A 21,398-nucleotide genomic window follows, 5' to 3' on the forward strand; every position below is an offset into this window, starting at 1 on the left:
ACCTGTTACAGCAAATTGTTTGTCTCATTCTGGGTAGCAATGCCTTGGGAGATCAGTGTCACCAGAGAATATGTGCAATTTCATGGCTATTTCTGAAGCAGAGCAGAAGTGAAACCTTAGCAGTGAGTTACAATTCGCAGTTGGTTCCACGAAGGAAATACAGCTGGTTGCATTCAATCTCATGTGACCAAACAACTACATTGCATTTGGAAACAGCAGTGCAAGTTTGATAACTTTGGACACAGACAGAGAACTTTCATAACCGACAACTTTGCATTTGCGAAAGATACTGATGAAATGGTAAGTACATTTAAGATTGCATGACAGCAGTTTTTCAGTTTGGATCAAGTGCATTGTGTGCAAATCTATTTTCCACAGACTAGGATACAGAATGGTGAAAATAGCATTTCAGCTTTGACCAAGCTTCAAGAGAGGAAAATGAAGTTAAAAAAATGAAATAAGTTTACTTTTTTTTACTTTACTTATCTCCCCTCCCTTCTCCCTCTCCATAACCGAGTCCTGTACAAAGGAGGTGCAATGTCCATTCCATGTAACCTTTAGGAGACATTTTCTATCTCTTCACAATAATTTATGGAAGCTTACTTCTCTGTCTTCAATTGTCATTCATGTCCCAATATTGAACCCTTATCTTCACTATATGTAATGCCCCATCTCTTTGCATTAATTGTGCTTCACAGATCATTTCATTCTAGTTAGTCCATCGTCTCCATCAAAACTTGGTCAACGTGCAAGGTTTTATGGAGTGCCTTAAACGAAGAGAGAGTGTTAGAAAACTGGAGAGACACAGAGATGGAATTCCTAAGAGGGCTAGTTTGCCAATGGCAGAGCACAAGATATTAGGGTTTGAGGAATGCAAGTATCCTGAACGTTGAAAGGCTGCAGGAGATTGCACAGATCAGAAAGGGGCAAGGCCATGGAAGGATATAAAAACAAGAGTGAGAATTTTAACATCGAGGTGTTGATCATCAGGGAAGTGATGTCGCTCAGTATTCATTAGGTTGACAGGTGAATGGGACTTGGTGTGAGTTACAGACTCATAGAGACTGGCAGCATGGAAACAGACCTTTCAGTCCAACCAGTCTATGCTGACCATAATCCCAAATTGAACTAGTCCCACCTGCCTGTGCTTGGCCCATATCCTTCCAAATATTTCTTATTCATGTACTTATCCAAATATCTTTTGAAAGTTGTAATTGTACCCACATCCATCACTTCCTCTGGAAGTTCACTCCACACACAAACCATTCTCTGTGTAAAAAAGTTGCCCCTCGTGTCTTTTTAATTTCTTTTTCCTCTCACCTTGAAAATATGCCCCTAGTCTTGAAATCTCCCACCACTGGGAAAAGACACCTGCCATTCACCTTATCTATACTCATCATGATTTTATAAACCCCAATAATGTCACCCTTCAACCTCCTACGCTCCAGTGAAAAAGGTCCCAGCCTGTCCTGTCTGTCCTTATGACTCAAACCCTCCAACCCTGGCAACATCCTGGTAAATCTTTTCTAACTCCTCTCTAGCTTAATAATATCCTTCCTATAACAGGGTGATCAGAACTGAACATAATACTCCAGAAGAGAACTCAGCAATGTCCTGTACAACTTCAAGATGATGTCCCGACTCCTATACTCAAAGGTCTAAGCCATGAAGGCAAGCATGCCAAATGCCTTCTTAAGCACCCTGTATGAAAGCTTCAAGGAAATATGTACATGAACCCCTTGGTTTCTCTGTTCCACAGCAATACCCAAGGGCCTACTTTTAATTGAATAAGTTCTGCCCTTGTTTGTTTTACCAAAATGTAATACTTTACATTTATTCAAATTAAACTCCATCTGCTGCTCCTCAGTCCAATGACCCCATTGATCAAGATCTCTTTGTAATCTTAGCTATCTTTCTTCACCGTCCACCATACCACCAATTTTGGTGGCATCCGCAAACTTACTAATCATGCCTTCTAAATTATCATCTAAATCATTTATATAAATGGCAAACAGAAGTGGATCCAGTACCAACCTCTGTGGAACACTGCCAGTAACAGGCCTCCGTTCTGAAAAACAACTTTCTACCACCACTCTCTGTCTCCCGCCATTAAGCCAATTTTGCATCCAACTGGCAAACACACCCTGAATCCCATGTGATATAACTTTATTAATTAGTCTACCATTCAGAACCTTCTCAAAGGCTTTACTAAAGTCCAAGTAAACAATGTCCACCGCTCTGCCCTCATCAATCTTCTTGGTTACTACCTCAAAAAACTGAATCAAGTTTGTGAGACACAATTTCCCGCACAAAACTATGCTGACTATCCCTAATCATTCCTCGCCTCTCCGACTGCATATAAATCCTATCTTACAGAATCACCTCCAAAAGCTTACCCAGCACCGAAGTCAGACTCACAGGTCTATAGCTTCCCGACTTCTCCTTACATCCCTTCTTAAACAAAGGTACAACATTAGCCACTCTCCAGTCATCCAGCATGTCATCATCGCTTTTTTTTATTCATTCACAGGGTGAGGGCATCACCAGCTATACCAGCATTTATTCCCCATCCCTAACTGCCCTCTGGGCAATTAAGAGTCAACCACATTGCCGTGGGTCTGGAGTCACATGTAGGCCAGACCAGGTAAGATGGCAGTTTCCTTCTGTGAAGGACATCAGTGAGCCAGTTGGGTTTTTCCGACAATCACCAATAGATTCATGGGCATCACTAGATTCTTAATTCCAGATATTTATTGAATTCAAATTCCACCATCTGCTGTAGAAGGTTTTGAACTCAGGTCCTCAGAACATTATCGGGGTCTCTGGATTAACCATCCAGCAATAATATCACTAGGCCATCACCTCCCCATATAGTTCCAGATGACACAAATATTTCTGCAAGGGTCCCCATAATTTCCTCCTTAACTTCCCACAACATCCTGCGATACATTAGGTGAGGTCCAAAAATTTACTAACTTTTATATTTTCTAAGACCTCTAGCACTTCCTCTTCTGTAATGTGGACTGTTTTCGAAACATCAACACTAATTTCCAAGCTCTCTAGCCTCCATTTCTTTCTCCACAGTAAAAATTGACACAAAATATTCATTTAACATCTTTCCCTTCTCCTGAGTTTCAATGCAAAGTCTATATCTTGAGGTGGACCTCTTTGATCCTTAAGGGGTCCAACTGTCTCTCTCTCGTTGCTCTCTTACTCTTAACGTATTTGTAGGATCTCTTTGTTAGAACATGGCAGCAGAGATTTAGCTGAGTTTAGGATTATGGGGAACAGAAGATAGAAGTGCATGGGAATAATCAAGCCTAGATGTGATATAGGCATCAGTCACAGTTTCATCAGCAGATGAACCTGATGAGGTGACTTAAGTCAGGTGATTTACTGATTTATAAACACGCAGACTCAGTGACAACATGGACTTGTGACCCAAAGATAACCTTAGGCTCTGCTCAGATTCTAAGTTTGCAAATAGTCTGGCTCAGCCTGAGCTATTTGCCTGGGAGAGGGATGGGGAATGAAGTTTGTGGTGAAGACCAAAGACAATGGCTTCAGTCTTCGCAATATTTGGAGGAAATTTCTGCTCATTCAGAACTGGATGTTGGAAAGGCCATCTATCAATTTGGAGAAGATGGAGGGGTCAGGGAAGTAGTACCCTCCATATGGAACCTGACCTTCTTGAGATAATGTTGCAAAGGAGCATCAATAAGCAAGAGGATTAAATTACCTTTAATTCTTTGGTTTTTAGCATCGTATTAACAGAATTAGATATGAATAGAACTCTCTATTTTTTACTCCTAATAAGCAAATAACAAAAAAGCTATTTATTTGAAAATATACAAAATGATCATTAATTATATGTTTAATTATTATATGATCAATTTTCAACAAACTTTATATTCCTATACCCTCTTGAAAACAAAAGAGGTCAATAAGATTACAACAATTCATGATAGCACAAGGGTCGGATAGGCAATCCTCTTCATAATCTGTTGCTTGTTTTTCAAAGTCGCCTTTCATTCCAACTTCTCATAAAATCTATCCTCCGAAGTCTTTTCCACAACACGTTTTGCTGAGTAAACATTGTTCTAAAGTGAATGACTATCAATTATAGAATTCAATAGGCAAATTGTTTTCTGATTGCTTCCCATAATGGAAAGCCCTTAAAATTCTTGATAAATACACAGCCAAACCTTTCACGTCTCCCACTGCAAGTGTTTCCACAGCTAAATTACTTTTATCTAGTCTTTCCATTTTTATCAATGTCCAAGTTAACAAACATTTCTTCCCACTAAAGATATCCTGCCGTACTTGAATAATCAATGAGAAGACTAGCATGCGAGGCATTATTAATTTCATTGATGGCTGAAGCCGAGACTGGGAATCTGAGTGTACATTGCTCTAAATTTAACTTCTTCAACATCTTATTTGTCTTCAGCCCTTCTTTAACAGTAACACATTGTAATATGGTGTGAATTCTAATGCATTATCTCACAAGTTACTGATCTATGTTGATTGCATATAGTGGCCGAGTGGTTTAGGTGATGCGTTAGAAATCCATTAGGGTATCCCTGCATTGGTTTGAATCCTGCCATATTACTGCAGTTACTTTAAACAAATGCTTGCTGGAGGGTTCTGAGAATGCAAGAGCACTTGCCTTCCTCTGAGCTAACAAGCACAGGTTCAATCTCACCTGCTCTGAACAGGTTGATTATAAGACATCTAACCACTCTAATTGCCAAATTAACCTTCTCAACAGATATGCTTCTTTCTTGCTTGTAGAGTTCTTTTTTACCTGGATCTGGCCGGATTTATTGAGATCCTATTAACATTTTCTCGGTAGGTCTGTTGATTTCAGGCTATTCCCCACTTAGTCTGTCTCATACCAAACATTAACGTTTTAAAAGCTCATGAGGCATGAAAATTCCAAGTTTGAATTCCCTTATAATTTTACCCATCACTAATTTTTCCAATGCCTCAGATCATTAAGGAAGTACTTTCTAGCCTTTCTTCACAGTTCCAACAAAACATTGCTGATTCTGCCTTTAGCAAAATACAACTGTTTTTAGCAAGGCAGGCCTAAGTGAAAAATACTACATGTTGTCTGCTTCATTTATCTCTTGTATGCCATTGTTTAACCTCAATAATTTCCCTTCCGTATCTCCAGATTGTTTCAAAGGCTTTAAAAATACTTCTGTCTGAATTTTTCAATCTTGCAAAAATGCTGTATCGGCATCAACAGATTTACATGCCCATGACTGTGCTGCTAAATATGCTCAGAAAAACTTTAAAATCACTCTTCCTAATGGTGGGGAGTCTACCCTCACTCACCAGTCACCCAATTGTTTCTCAAATCTCAAATTACAAATCTGACCTGAGCTTTACATACACCATCAAGAAGTATTTTTTTCCTTACATATCCATCGACAATAGCACAATGCTAGGTGTCCTTAATGTGGGCCCTCCAGGCATACCCAAATTCCCTCCAGCTCTGGAATTCTTGCTCCTGGAAGCTTTTATTTAGCTGACTCCTGCTTATTTTGTAGCCACAAAGCTTTGCCGAGCGTGTGTCTTCTGCTGTTGGTGGCATTCCTGGCCTTGTCTACTTTGTATATCCCTGCTATCTCTTTCTGGACTCTTACTGCTTGACATCCTCCTCTTATTAATTGCATTCCTTTCCATGTTTCATGATCCTTTTCAAGGGGTACATTCGCCCCCAGACCAACTGTTTGAGTTTCCCAAAGGCCTTAAATATGTCTAAGGCCCATTGAATTCTTTCTGAGACTTCAGTTTGAAAGATGCTCTTTTGATCGCATAAATGCATTCAAATGCTTAGGGAAGCTTAATTACAGTTCTTTCCAATCTGCAGCTAATCCCTTAATACTGACAGTCTTTAGGATTTCTACCAAAATCTAATTGACGTTGACTATATCCTTGGATCACCTGCAGCAAATTCTTAGTGTGCATGCTAGGGTAGATGATATTTTACAGTTTGGCTAATCTACCAAAATGTTATGAACCATTTTGCCTATTAGTACATAGATCTTTTCATACACCCTGTTGCTAAAAGGGCTTTCCCCTGCTGCATTCATGACTATTACATTCTTATATTGTTTTATATTTTTCATACTTCTATAAGTTTACAAAATAGTGAGGTGATGGTCTAGTTTTATTATCACTAGGCTATTAACCAGAAACCTTGCTAATAGGGTGGCACAGTGGCTCAGTGGCTCAGTGGTTAGCACTGCTACCTCACAGCGCCAGGGACACAGATTCAATTCCAGCCTCGGGCGACTGTCTGTGTGGAGTTTGCACATTCTCCCTGTATCTGTGTGGGTTTCCTCCGGGTGCTCCAATTTCCTCCCACAGTCCATAAATGTGTAGGCTAGGTGGATTGGCCATGTTAAATTGCCCATAGTGCCCAAGGATGTTTAGGTTAGGTGGATTAGACATGGGAAATGCAGGGATAGGGGATTGGGTGGGATGCTCTTCAGAGGGGTGGCATGGACTTGTTGGGCCAAATGGCCCATTTCCACGCTGTAGGGATTCTATGATGGGGACTTGGGTTTGAATCCTGCTATGGCAGATCGTGAAATTTGATACTCAATAAATATCTGGAATAGTGAGATAATTGATGACTGTGAAACTATTGTCGATTGTCAGCAAAACCTATCTGGCTCATTATTGTCATTCTGGGAAGGAAACTGCCATGTAGTTGACACTTAACTAGCCTCTGGACAAATAGGAATGGGTAATAAATGGTTAGTGACACCCACATCTTGGAAAGGAATAAAAAAAACTCACACATATATCCCCAAAGTCACCATTAGCAAATTCCCCAAACACCACTCACCATTGACAGTGACAAATCCGTGATCCTAATATTTATTTCCCTTATTACTTGAAGTTGTTGCAATTTAGCAAATCCACTAACAGAATTAGATGCTGACAACATCTTATCTGCATCTACCGTCTGTCCATTTAAATGTTGGTCTCAATGCAACCACTTCTCTTTCTTCAAAACGTGACAGAATACAGACCCTGCTTCTTATCTCATCAAAGAATTCTAGTAAATTTGTCAGGCATGATTTCCCTTTCATGAAGCTGTGCTGACTCTGCTTGATCATGTTATGTACTTCAAAATGCCCTTCTATTGCATCCTTTATAATAGACGGTAACATTTTCCCATCAACATAGATACCCTACAGTGTGGAAGCAGGCCATTCAGCCCATTGAGTCCACACCAACCCTCCAAAGAACATCCCACCCAGACGCACTCCCTGTAACCCTGCATTTCCCACGGGTAATCAATCTAATCTACACATCCCTGGACACTATGGGCAATTTACCTAACCTTTAGACGGTTGGAGGAATCTGGAGCACCAGGAGGAAACCCACACAGACACAGGAAGAGCGTGCAAACGCCACACAGACAGTCACCCGCGCATGGAATAAAACCCAGGATCCTGGTGCAGTGAGGTGGCAGTGCTAACCACTGAGCCACTGTGCCATCCCAACTAGCCTACATTTACCTTTATCTGTCTTGTTCTCTTTTTAAATGACACTGCTGAACATTGGCAATTTTCCAATCATCTGGAACTTTTCCAGAATCTTCCAGGACTATTTTTGGAAGAGTACTACCAGTGCATCCACTATCTCTGTAGCTACTCCCTTAGATATCAGAGGATGCATTCCATCAGGTCTGAGGGACCTACTGGCCTACAGCCCCATTATTTTCCCTTGCACTTTTTCCTCTGGTCATAGTTATTACATTTATTTCCTTTGCTCAATTTCCCCCTTCATTATTTAATAATTTTGGAATGCTTTTGGTGTATCTGTTGTGAAGACTGATGCAAGGTATATGTTCAACTCCCCTGTCATTTTCTAGTTCCCCATTAGGTGGATTGGCCATGCTAAATTGTCCATCGTGTCCAGGGCAGTGAGGCTAGGTGGGTTACCCATGGGAAATGTGGGGTTACAGGGATTGAGCAGGGGGCTGGGTCTGCATGGAATGCTCTTTGGAGAGTCAGTGGAGATTCAATGTGCCAAATAGACTCTTCCTGCCCTGGAGGGATTCTACAACTTCAATTACTCTATTATTATTCCAGCCTCATTCTCTAGGGGCCTATGTTCACTTAGTCTTCTCTCCTCCTTTCTGTATATCTAAAGAAGTGCTTGCTGTCTGTCCTGATATTACTTGCAAGTTTACCCTCAAAATTTATTTTCTCCCTCTTTTGCATTAATTAACACCCTTAACTTACTTGCAAGACTACTTGCATTAAAATAAATGCCACCTAGCCTTGTCATGCCTCCTTAACCTGATAACTTCTGCACTGCCTTCTAGCTTTGTGCCATCCACGAATTTGGAAATATTACACTGATTCCTCACATCCAAAACATCGAAATGTATTGTGAATAGCTGGGGCCTCAGTACAGATCATTGTGGATCCTGCTAGTTACAAAAACAAAGTTGCTGGAAAAGCTCAGCAGATCTGGCAGCATCCGTGAAAACAGAGTTAACGTTTCGGGTCCGGTGACACTTTCTCAGAACCTGCTACAAGTTACAGTCTGCCACTACGACTAGTTACAGTCTGCTAATGCAGGAACTGCCCCTTTTCTGCACTCTGTGTGTTCTATCTTTTAGCCAACCCTTAAGCCATGCCAGTATATTTCCTTCTATCCTATGTGCTCTAATTTTGTTGTGGGGAACTTTCTCAAAAACCCTCTGAAAATCCAAATATACTATGTCTACTTACTTCCCTTTCTCAACTCTGTATGTTATGTCCTCAAAAACCCCAACAACATCATCAAATACAATTACCCATTTCCAAATCCATGCCGACTAGGCTTCACTGTATCGTGTTCACTTTTCACACCCAATATAACAGCTTTGAGCAATTTTCCTACTTCCGACCAAGGAGATAACGTGGATGGCAGTGGATACTGTACGCTAAAACTTCAAAATAGGCAGAGGAGTGGAGAGGAGTTGGGATTTAGATAGCTCTAATTACTACCTCCCCACCACCCCAAAGCTTGATGCTTGATTGGTCAAACTCTAATTGTCAGTTTATTGGACATACCAGTTGGACATCTTCACCAAAGGACATTGATCTCTTAAGATGATAGTTCATGGCATTGTCAACTCTGTGAATAGTATCGAATAGTGAGGCTCAGGAGCCCCACTCAGATATGACAATCTCTGCTGCATTCCTTTTCATTTGTTCACAGGATGTGGCCATTGCTAGCTAGGCCAGCATTTATTCGCCATCCTTAATTGCCCTGGAGAAGGTGGTAGTGAGCTGCCTTCTTGAACCACTACCCCTATGTAGTGTATATATCTTTTTTATAGAATCCCTACAGTATGGAAACAGGCCCTTCAACCCAACAAGTCCACACCGAACCTTAGAGCATCCCACTCAGACTCATCCCCTGATAACCCACCTAATCTACACATCCCCATGGGCAATTTAGCATGGCCAATTTACCTAGCCTGCACATCTTTGGACTGTGGGAGGAAACCGGAGCACCCGGCGGAAACCCACACAGACACAGGGAGAACGTGCAAACTCCAAACAGACAGTTGCCCAAGGGTGGAATTGAACCCTGGTCCCTGGTGCTGTGAGGCAGCAGTGCTAACCACTGAGCCCCCATGCCGCCCCATATCTACAATGCTTTTAGTGAGGGAGTTCCAGCATTTAGACCCAATGACATGATAGTGAAGGAATGATAATAGAATTCCAAGTCCAGATGGTGTGTGGTTTTGAGGGAAGTTGCCAGTGGTGGTGTTTCAATGCATCTGCTGGCCGTTTCCTTCCAGATGGCAGAGGTTGCAGATATGGAAGACACTGGCTAAGGAGTCTTGGTGAGTTGCTGCAGTATATTTTGCAGCTGATTTACACACACACACACTGTGTTGGAAGCAGTGAACCTTGAATGTATTAGATGCCATTCAAGTGTCTTTTTCTATTTTCAATCTTGTCAAGCTCCTTGAGGGTTGTTAAAGCTGCCGTCATCATTAAATAAGGAGATAAGAACTCGGACCAGGAGTAGGCAATTCCGTCCCTTGAGTCTGCTCCACCATTTGACACGACTGTGGCTGATCTTATCTCAGCCCCATCTTCACTTTCCTGCCTGCTTTCCATAATCCTGCAACCCATTACTAGTTAAAAACCTGCCTTTCTCAAAGGGAAAAGAACAGTACAGTAAAAGGCCCTTTGGCCCACCAAGCCTGAGCCAACACATTATCCCTCTATTCCCTGCTTATACATACCCATCAAGACGCTTCTTAAATGTTGCTATTGTATCCACCTCCACCACCTCCTCTGGTAGCGTATTCCAGGCACTTTACCACGCTCTATGTGAAAAACTTGCCTCTCACATCTCGTTTAAACTCACCCTCTTTTACCTTAAACCTATATCCCCTAGTAATTGACATTTATACCCTGGGGAAAATCGTCCAAATATCCATTCTATCCATGCCTCATATAATTTTGTGAATCTCTATCAGGTAGCGACTCCCCACTCCCCCAAACCAACACCCCCCACCTTGGATGTTCAAGTGAAAACAAACCATAGCATGAATTATTATCTTAAGAGATCAATGTCCTTTGGTGAAGATGTCCAACTGATATGTCCAATAAACTGTCAATTATAGTTTGACCAATCAAGCATCAAGCTTTGGAGTTGTCAGGAAGTGCTAATTAGAACTATCTAAATCCCAACTTCTCTCCACCCCCTAGCCTATTTTGTCCAATCTCTCCTCATAGCTAATGCTCTCAAACCAGGCAACATCCTGGTAAACCTTTTCTGTACCCTTTCCAAAACCTCCACATCCTTCTGGTAATATGATGACCAAAACCTTACACAATATTCCACATGTGGCCTAACTTAAGTTCTATACAGCTGCAACATGACTTGCCAATTTTTAAACTCTATGCCCCGACTGATGAAGGCAAGCATGCCATGTCCTTTTTGACCACTTTATCCGCTTGTGTTGCCAATTTCAGGGAGCCGTAGAACTATAGACCAGTATTCCTCTGTATGTTGATGCTACCAAGGGTTCTGTTATTTAGTGTATACTTCCCTCCTGTATTAGATCTCCAAAAATGCATCACCTCACATTTGTCTGGATTAAACTCCATCTGTCACTTCCCTACCCAAGTCTCCAGTCTATCTATATTCTGCTGCATCCTCTAGCAATCCTCCTCACTATCTGCAGGTCCCACAGTCTTTGTGTTGTCCACAAGCCTACACTTCTGACCATCTACATTCTCCTTCAAACCATTCATATATATTACAAACAACAAGGCTCCCAGCTCCAATCCCTGCAGATCTCCAGTCAGAAAGATACCCGTCCACTGCTATTCTCTGTCTTCTACGACTAAGCCAGTTCTATTATCATCTTATCAGCTCATTGTGGATTCCATGTGACTTCACCTTTTATATAAGCCTGCCATGAGAGACCTTGTCAAAGGCCTTGCGAAAGTCCACTGCCCTGCTCATCAATCATTTTGTTACTTCCTCCAAAAACTCAATCAGGTTTGTGAGACTTGGCCTTCCCTGCACAAAACCTTGCTGTCTATCGCTAAGTCGAAAATTTTCCAAAGGTGAGTGCATCCTAATCCTAAAAATCTCCTCAATAATTTCCTTATCATTGACGTAAGTCTCACTAGCCTGTAATTTCCCAGATTATCACTGCTGGCCTTCTTAAACAAACAAACAACACTGGCTATTCACCAATCCTTGGAGAGTACAAAGACCGCCCTCCTCCTTAAATTTAATCAATGTCCCAGTATCTGCTGAACTCTGGAATGGTGAATTCCACAGATTCATGACCCTTTGACAGAAGTACTTTCTCTTCATCTCAGCTTTGAATCTGCTACACCTTAGTGTCATATCATATCATAGAGGCATACAGCATGGAAACAGACTCTTTGATCCAAATCATCCATGCCAACCACCTTTCCTAAACTGAATTGGTTCCATTTGCATGTGTTTTGTACATACCCCTCTAAACCTTGCCCATTCATGCACCTGTCCAAATGTCTTTTAAATGTTGTAATCATTTCTACCACTTCCTCTGGCCACCCAATCCAAACATGCACCACCCTCTGTGTGAAAACATTGCCCCTCAAGTCCTTTTTAAGCCTTTCCTTTTTCATCTTATACCTATGTTCTCTAGTTTTGGACATCTCTCCTACCCTGGAGAAAAGACTTTGGCTATTCACCTTATCTATGACCTTAATTGCCCTGGAGAATGTGTTGGTGAGCTGCCTTCTTGAAACACAACAGCCCATATGGTGTAAATATCCACAATGCTATTAGGGAAGGTGTTCCAGGATTTTGACCCAATGTCAGAGAAGGAATAGCATTAAAAAGTATTCCATCACACACCTGATCTGTGCCTTGTTGCTGGTGAGAAGGTTTTGGGAGTAAGGAGATGAGTTACTGGCCACAGAATTTCTAGCCTCTGACCTGCTCTTGCAGCCATAGTATTTATTTGACTGGTCCAGTTCAGTTTCTAATCAATGATGACCCTCCCAACGCCCGATCTCCCAGGTTGTAGATAGTGGGGGAGCTCAGTGATGATAATGTCACTGAAAGTCGAAGGGCATTAACCTTAGAAGAAAACAGTGGGCAGAGAAGGTAGATGATTCACTGGACTGTGTTTTCTCTGAGCCCTCTTCTCAGTTACCTCAGCTCTTTGATTCTGCTCCCCTCTTCCATTATCTTTCCAAACATTCAGCCCCAAATACATTATGGTAATCAGCGATTGTCTCCCAAAGGAAATACTCTCTGTCCATCCTACAGCATGCCATGATTTGGTGTGCAAAGTAGGGGAGGGAAGTATTTTTTGTTGGAATGACCAGTAATTACAAAGACCTATTAAATGGCCCCTTCAGCACCAATAAGTAAATTCACCACAGTCCCACTCTCTCGCCTGGGACCCACGATAGGTGGGTGTTTAACCCAAGGGTCCCAATTGCTACAGGCAAGGTGAGAAGTTATGACCTTCACAGTAACCTCACACTGTGCAGGATTTGAACCTGCACTGTTGGCATTACAAAGCAGCATCCAGCTCACCGAGCTAACCAACATCTATAGCCACATTGAAAACAGGGCCAATTAGGATTCCACCTGCACAGCATGGAGAGGCTGCAAGTAGCAGCAATGATGTTGCAGGTTGGCTTTCTGCCCTTTGTGAACTGCCTATCAACGTATCTGTATCGGCACATCCTTCACTGGGTAGACGTGCCATCATTCTGTAATCTGATTTTTAATTGGGAAGTAAATATAGTCCCAGACAACAGGGCAAACTCCCCTGCGCTTCTCCAGTTTGATCACAGATTCTAACAGCGCAATTGAAGGCTTTTCAGCCCATCATGCCTGCATCAGTTCTATCACCTAGATTACCATGCACTGAGCCACTGTGCACATTGACAGTGTCTTTGACCCCAAATCAGAAAATTGTGGAGTTCAAGGCCAAGGCAAAGGTTATGATCAGCTAATGGCAGCAGTTCAGTGTAGTGCAGTACTGTGGGAATGTTAATCAGTGCGGAAAGCCTCGTACCATCACAAGGCAGGTAGCTTGGAAAAAGACAGCAGGCGAAGAAGCAATTGAGATGTACAAGCAGTAATTCTCTCAAGCAATTCTTGCAATTATCCTGCAGTTAAGTATACCCCTGCCTACTATTTCTATCCAAATTATCATCCAATGCCATCCTGAATGTTTCAACTGAGCCTACCTCCACCACAGCGACTTGTGTGAAAAAGTTTCCTCCTTTGTTTCGTTCACACATCGCTTTCAATCTATGCTCTCTCATTCTTCTTTTCTTAATATCTTAAATAGTGCAACATTCCCACAGTACTGCATTGCACTGAGGAACTGCCATTAGCTGATCAGAACCTTTCACTTGATCTAGAACTCCACAATTTTCTGAATCAGGGTCAAAGGCACTGTCAATTTGCATGGTGGCTCAGTGGTAGCACTGCTGCATCACAGCATCAGGGACCTGGGATCGATCCCACCCCAGGCGAATGCCTGTGTGGAATCTGCACATTTTCCCCATATCTGTGCGGGTTTCCTCCAGGTGCTCTAGTTTCGTCCCACAGTCCAAAGATATGCAGGTGGATTGGCAATGCTAAATTGCCCACAGTGGTTGATTAGCTATGGGAAATGCAGGGTTACAGGGATGCGATAGGAGGTGGGTCTGGATGGGATGCCCTTCTGAGGATTAGTATGGACTCGATGAGCTGAATAGCCTGTTTCTGCACTGTAGGGATTATTATTAGAGAATCCCCACATTCTGGAAACAGCCCATTCGGCCCGACAAGTCCACACCTCTGCAAAGCATCCCACCAGACCTGTCCCCCTACCCTTTCCCTGCAACCCTGCATTTCCCATGGCTAATACACCTAACCTACACATCCCTGAACACTATGGGCAATTTAGCATGGCCAATCGACTTAACTTGCACATCTTTGGACTGTTGGAGGAAACCAGAGCACCCAGAGGAAACCCATGTAGACATGGGGAGAATGTGCACTCTTCACACAGACAGTCGTCCGAGGGTGGAATTGAACCTGGGTCCCTGGTGCTGTGAGGCAGCAGTGCTAAACACTGAGCCACCATGCCACCCTATTCTGTGACAATTAATGATCGATTGACAGAGAGAATCAAATCATACACAAATGTTATTTTATAAGACAGAGGATTTTAAAAAGTGTTTATTATCATTTTACTTAATTGCAGGATAATTGCAAGAATTGTTTGAGAGAATTACTGCTTGTGCTTCTCAATTGCATCTTTGCCGGCTGTCGTTTTCCAAGCTACCCGCCTTGTGATGGTACGAGGCTTTCCGCACTGATTAACTGCAGCAACAGGGGTTTAACGTCAGTACCTATAATCAGATCCGAAAATGCAACCACGCTGCTGCTAAATTTTAATTCACTTCAAGAGATCAAGAGACAATCTTTTTCTGGTGTCCCAAACCTTGAGATACTTGACCTGAGTCATAACTGTTGCCCTGGGAAACTCCGATCCCCTGGCGAAGAATGTAAACTGAACATTGAATCCACAGCATTCTGTAACCTTCACAAGTTGAAGAAAATCGACCTTACAGGAAACAGTCTAAAGAGAATCCCACCATTGCCTGCAAACCTTATTGACTTGAGGTTGGTCCTCAACAATATCATCCACCTGCAATTTAGTAATGTCTCCAATCTGGTAAACCTGCAGGTTCTGAATGTCAGCAAGAACTGTTATTACCAAAATCCATGCAACACCTCAATGACTATTGCAGAGGACACATTTAAGAGTATGCACAGGCTGAACATATTAGAAATGGACTTCAATAACATCACAGCTGTGCCCAGAGGCCTTCCACAATCCTTGACTAAGCTGAGTCTCTGTGAGAATAAGATTCAGCACATTTCCGCAGAGGATTTTAAAGATCTCATTCACTTGAAGCAACTTCTTCTGGCGTGCAACTGCCAACGATGCGACCATGCTGCACAACCCTGTTTCCCTTGTAAATCACTCGAGCTGTCTCCTGGAGCTTTCCTCCACCTTCAAAAACTGAAGCAGCTCGTGCTCAGAGGTAACTCCCTTCAGCAGCTCAATGCCCAGTTATTCCAATCTCTGGGATGTTTAACTGAACTTGATCTATCAGACAACTTTCTTGCCTATGAAATTCAAACTGCCACATTTTTTGCAAATCTCCACATGCTGCAAGATCTCAACCTGATGTATAACTATGAACCTTGGAAAACCTTTAATCGCTTGGTCTTACCTCCTTCTTTTGTGAATCTAACATCTTTGAGAAAATTTCAGATTGATGGGTATTTTTTCCGCAAGCTGGATCGGAGAGGCATACACTCTTTGCTCAGACTTCCCAATCTTACATCCGTAAACTTCCGAATGAATTTCATACAGTCGGTTGACCTGAAACTCTTTGAAAATTTAACAACATTGAAATACATTGGGCTGTCTGAAAACAAAGTGTCATTTTCAACATGGAACTCCAACCAGTATGCTAGTGAAAATAGTAGAATTAAAGAGGACTTCACCAAGTATCAAGAGCAACAGCTTTTTGAGAGAAGACCTGAAGGTGAGAATAATGAGAATGCCAGTACTGAAGTTAAGCATTCTGATAGATTTTCCTTTCAAAGATGTTCTTCTTATGCAAAGACCTTTGACTTATCATCCAACAACATTGCAGATATTAAAGCAGAAGATTTTGAAGGATTGGAAGATGTTGAATGTCTCTTGCTGTCTTCGAATTATCTGACACAGGCGCTAAATGGTTCTCAGTTCAACAGGTTGAAAAAACTGAAGTACTTGGACCTTGCTCACAATAGAATTGATTTTTACTACGAGAAGGCATTTTCAGAGATGCCATTGCTTGAGGTTTTAGATCTCAGTTACAATAGTTACACTTTTGAAATGAAAGGTATGGGACATAGCTTCAACTTCACCAAGATGCTCCCTTCTCTCAGGAATTTGAGTCTCGCCCATAACCAAATAGCTAAACGAGTATCAACTGAGCTGCACAGCACCTCTTTGAATACGTTGAACTTTAAGGGCAACATGTTAAACATAATGTGGGAAAGTGGAACAAACACGTACTTGAGTTTCTTCTACAATCTTCATAATTTGACTTTCCTGGATATCTCGGAAAATAAGCTGAAGACTGTGCCCCCAGGAGCAATGATTCGATTCCCGCCAAGTCTGAAAGAGCTTTACATCAACAAAAATCAGATCGACTTTTTCAATTGGGACAATCTGACAGTGCTAGTCAATCTACAGATTCTAGACTTAAGCCATAATTTACTTAATGGCTTGCCCAATAAACCGTGTCACTTCCCCAAGACATTTTCCAAACTTGTCCTGCATCACAATGTGATAACGAAACTTTCCAGTGCATTTTTCTCCAAAGTCAGGGCAATGTGCTATCTTGACTTAAGCTACAATCATATAAAAATATTAAACAAAAACAGTTTTCCCTCTCAGTTACTGGGAGGTTTGGAAGTGTTAGCTCTGGCCAATAACCCTTTCAGTTGTACCTGTGATGCTGACTGGTTTATTCACTTTATCGAAGATACTAATGTGTCCTTGCCACTCCTCACTACAAGTTGGAAATGTGAGTTTCCAGAATCGCAACAGGGAATGAGCATCCTTTCAACAGATCCCCTTTCCTGCCAAAAGGTTTACGGAAGTATAAGCTTTATCTTGACCTTTCTGCTAACAGCAACTTTCACAGTCTTACCAATACTGAATAAGCTGTTTGGTTGGGATTTCTGGTATGCTTTCCATGTCTGCGCTGCCAAGTTAAAAGGGAGTACAACAATCGTCTCAGAAAATCTGCACTATGATGCATTTATAGTTTTCGACACCACATGCAAAGCGGTAGCTGATTGGGTTTATGACGAGCTGGTAGTCAATCTGGAGAAGAAAGGCCCACACAATTTCAGGCTGTGCCTTGAGGAGAGGGATTGGATTCCTGGCAAGTCATCGATGGAGAACTTGTATGATGCTATTTACCAAAGTAGGAAAACGATCTTTATACTGACAAACTCTTATTTTGTGAGTGGACAATTAAGACAGGCCTTCTTCATTACACATCAACGGCTATTGGACGAGAAGATTGACGTCATTGTATTAGTCCTTTTGGATCAATCCCTGAGGAAGTCAAAGTATCTGCAGTTACGCAAGAGGTTGTGCAAAGCTTCTGTCTTAAGTTGGCCCCACAATCCACATGCAGAACCACATTTTTGGCTCAAGCTGCAAAAAGTATTGACCAGAGACAACAGATTGCAATACGATCCAAATTTTAGTGAGAGCTTTTTACCCTTCGAATATAATTTACAAAGCATCTTGTGGCATAATCATTGATTTGACAAAGGACAAGCAAAGGCAAAGTATCTTGGTAACAGGATTTCTACTACACTTTGGTGTTAAGAAATGCTTCCTGACATCACCTTTGAAGGTGCAGCTCTCACTTTAATCTTTTGCCAACTTCCGTGCTGCCCTTTAATGTGGACTCACCTAAGTAAGGAAAGAGTTTCCCCCAAAACGTACTCTATCAAATACTTTGAATCACTTTAACTTGGTTCATTATTCAAATGATTCAAGTAGAAAGGGAGATTTTAGAAACTAGGACTGAGCTTTCATTGCTGGGATTGGGTTGGAGCAAAGGCGGGAGACGATAAGCATGTGCCAATGTTATCCATCAAGGTGTTCCGCCTCCATTCTCGCTCCTGCTGATTTTCATGGGAGTGGTACAAGAGCAGAAGAAGTGAAGAACTCCATGTTGTTAATTGAGTAAAAGCAAAATACCGCAGATGCTGGAAATCTGAAATAAACACAGAAAGTGTTGGAGAAAATCAGCAGGTCTGATAGCATCTGTTGAGAGAGCAAAACATAGAGTTAAGCTTTCAAGTCCATTATATGACTCTACTTCAGAACCAAATGGGGCTGGAAAATGGTAGCTTTTATGCTGTGACAGAGGAGGGAGGGGAGTGAGTGGAACAGACTGAGAGGGTGCCCAGAGCAAAAGACAAGGGGAGTGTTAAAGGTGGTAAAGGAGCGATAGAGATATAGAATGATTGTAAATGGAAATGTGAAAAGGAGAAAACAGCTCTGCTGTGCTGAGAGTAAATTGAACAAGACACAAAGAGGGTTGGGAGAAGGGTTATAAGAAAAATGGAGGATAGGCATTATACTCTGAATTTGTGGAACCCAATATTACATTGAGCCCTAGAGGGTGCAAATGTACCTAGACAAAAATGAGATGTTGTTTGGAGACAGAAAGGACTGCAGATGCTGGAAGTTAGAGTCAATAAATGTGGAGCTGGAAAAGCACAGCAGATCAGACAGTGTCTAAGGAGAGGGACCTCAATGCTAGGGTTTCAGCCCAAAACGTTGACTTCCCTGCTCCTTGGATGCTGTCTGACCTGCTGGGCTTTTCCAGCTCCACATTCAATGAGACATTGTTTCTTCAGCTTGTGTTGAGCTTCATTGGAACATTGTAACAGGCCCAGGATGAAAATGTTACCATGGGACCAAGGTGATTTATTGAATTGGCAAACAACTGAAAGGTCAGGGTCATCCCCACTGACAGAGCAGAGGTGTTACAGAAATGGGGACGGCTACTTATGAGGGCCTCTGTGGAAATTCAACCCACATGGTTCCTTGCACTTATTGTTGCTAACCCCCACCCCCTCCACTGAAATGAAACCATCTGGCCTCTGTATAAACACCACTGGGTATCCCAGCTAAAATTAGGGATCTCCCGCAGCACGTGTCTCATGAGTTTGAATCCTGCTGTCAGGATGATGACAATTTCAAGAGTCCACAAGAGCAAGAGATTAACAAAAAATATATTTTATTTTAATTTTGAATAAAGACAAAAAGGCAAAAAAAATCACATCTTTAAACTTCATAAGCAGAAATTCGACGTAGGATTCTCTTTCCAGAATATTCTAGTGATAACAAATCAAACAGATATAAGACAGACAAGTTTTTGAACAAAATTCAGTATCAGGTACAAAAATCAGTGTCTGCTCTACATCTTCAAAACATGATACAGGTACTTGTGGAGTCTTGTACAGATAGTCAGTAATAATTCATTGCCTAGTCTGCCTGCATTTCAGAGCAAACTGTTTGCAAGATGTCTCAATCCCACTCTCAAATCTTGCCTACTCCTTTCCCTGTGACCTCCCACCTTTAAATACTCTCGCATTTAGAAACTGTGCCGGGTCATACAATGATGCAGACACCCGTGTCTATCGAATATTTTTGCCAACAGTTTCAACGGACTGTTACACAATTTGGAACAGACATTAATGTTTGTAAAATGAAGGGCACAGCAATTTAAAGCACAAATGTCCAGGCTTCACAAGATAATAGTGTGATTTCCAAGTTTAAGGTTTCCCTTCAAAGTCATTAAGGTTGCTACAAAATCCATTTATCACGTGTCAGTTCAACGACCTGAGACTTTAATTCTGTTTCTCACTCCACTAAAGCTGCTGAGCATTTTCTTTTATCATGTGTATCTGGCAGTCACTGTTTTTACATGGTAAATACTTAATAATGCCAGAGTATTGTAAAAGGAGCCACAAGCAGACAGGCTACCCTTCAGTTAGATCCTTCAGTTTAGTGTCCTATCCCAAAAAACCAATCTCTAATAAAATTTCATGACGCCTTCATGAATGTAGAATTAAGCATATCATTTGGCAACATATCTTTGTGTTTAGAAGTGGCACTAACTGATGTAATCAAAAGTGTTGGTGCATTGAAGCTGCCACCACAGAGAATAGGATAAAGGGAGCCCACCATGGTTCAGCTGCTTTGGTTTCTACCAGTCATTGCATGGTGCAATGATAATGGATTTGGTTACTAATCTATCAATTGGTTTACTTAAATAAAATGCAAGAAAATCTGAAATCTATTTAATATAGGGATGACCCCCCCTCCCAAATGCTGTAAGAGAGGGAATTCTGAGATTTTGACCCAGCGACAGTGAAAGAACGGCAATATCTATCCAGGATGGTGAGTGGCTTGGACGGGAACCTACAAGGGGGTGGTGTTCCCATGTATCTGCTGCCCTTGTTCTTCCAGATTATGGCAGTTGTAAGTTTGATGAGAATACCAATGGCTCCTCATAGAGGAAATTCCTGATCTCAGAACTTACAGCTAGGAGCTAGGAAATGGACAATTTATCCCAGGGCAGATTCGTAGCTTCTGGTTAAAGAGTGGTAACAGCAAAGACCATAAGGAAACTGCTGTGATGTACCAAGTATGAAGGGAGAAGTTGAGGGCACGAATTGAAAACAAACAGGACAATGCAATCTTTGAGTCATAGAGCTGTACAGCACAAAACAGACCCTTCGGTCCAACTTGTCCATGCTGACCAGATATCCTATATTAATCTAGTCCCATTTGCCAGTATTTGGCCCATATCCCTTTAAACCCTTCCTATTCACATACCCATCCAGATGCCTTTTAAGTGTTGTAATTGTACCCGTCTCCACCACTTCCTCTGGCAGCTCATTCCATTTTCTCACCTCCCACGTGGTACCCATGCTCTCTCTTTCCTCCTGTTTTCCAAAGTTCCAAAACAATGCAACAGGTTATAAAACAGTAATTACCGCTCCAAGAAATCAAGGAAATCAGCTCCAACCCCGAAAAAAAACCTCGAAAAAAGGAGCAGCTTTACAGTCAGAAATAAAACATTCCAACTAGTTTTTTTTCCCTTAATGGATAAATAGAGTAAGCTTGGTGAGCTGAGATAACAAGGTGTAGAGCTGGATGAACACAGCAGGCCAAGCAGCATCAGGGGAGCAGGAAGGCTGACGTTTCGGGCCTAGACCCTTCTTCAGAAAAC

At 41.8% G+C, this 21,398-nt stretch overlaps 1 protein-coding gene across 1 annotated transcript; it reads left to right on the top strand.

Moving 5' to 3' along the window:
* Positions 1-233: 233 nt before the first annotated feature.
* tlr9 (toll-like receptor 9) lies at positions 234-18,847 on the top strand. The gene is made up of 2 exons (XM_020535784.2): positions 234-300; positions 14,765-18,847. The coding sequence occupies exons 1-2, from the start codon at positions 298-300 to the stop codon at positions 17,903-17,905; spliced, it is 3,144 nt and encodes a 1,047-aa protein (XP_020391373.1). The 5' UTR covers positions 234-297; the 3' UTR covers positions 17,906-18,847.
* Positions 18,848-21,398: the final 2,551 nt, after the last annotated feature.

Source organism: Rhincodon typus, unplaced genomic scaffold (genome assembly GCF_021869965.1).
Source record: "Rhincodon typus isolate 14 unplaced genomic scaffold, sRhiTyp1.1 hic_rhity00002853, whole genome shotgun sequence".
NCBI lineage: Eukaryota > Metazoa > Chordata > Chondrichthyes > Orectolobiformes > Rhincodontidae > Rhincodon > Rhincodon typus.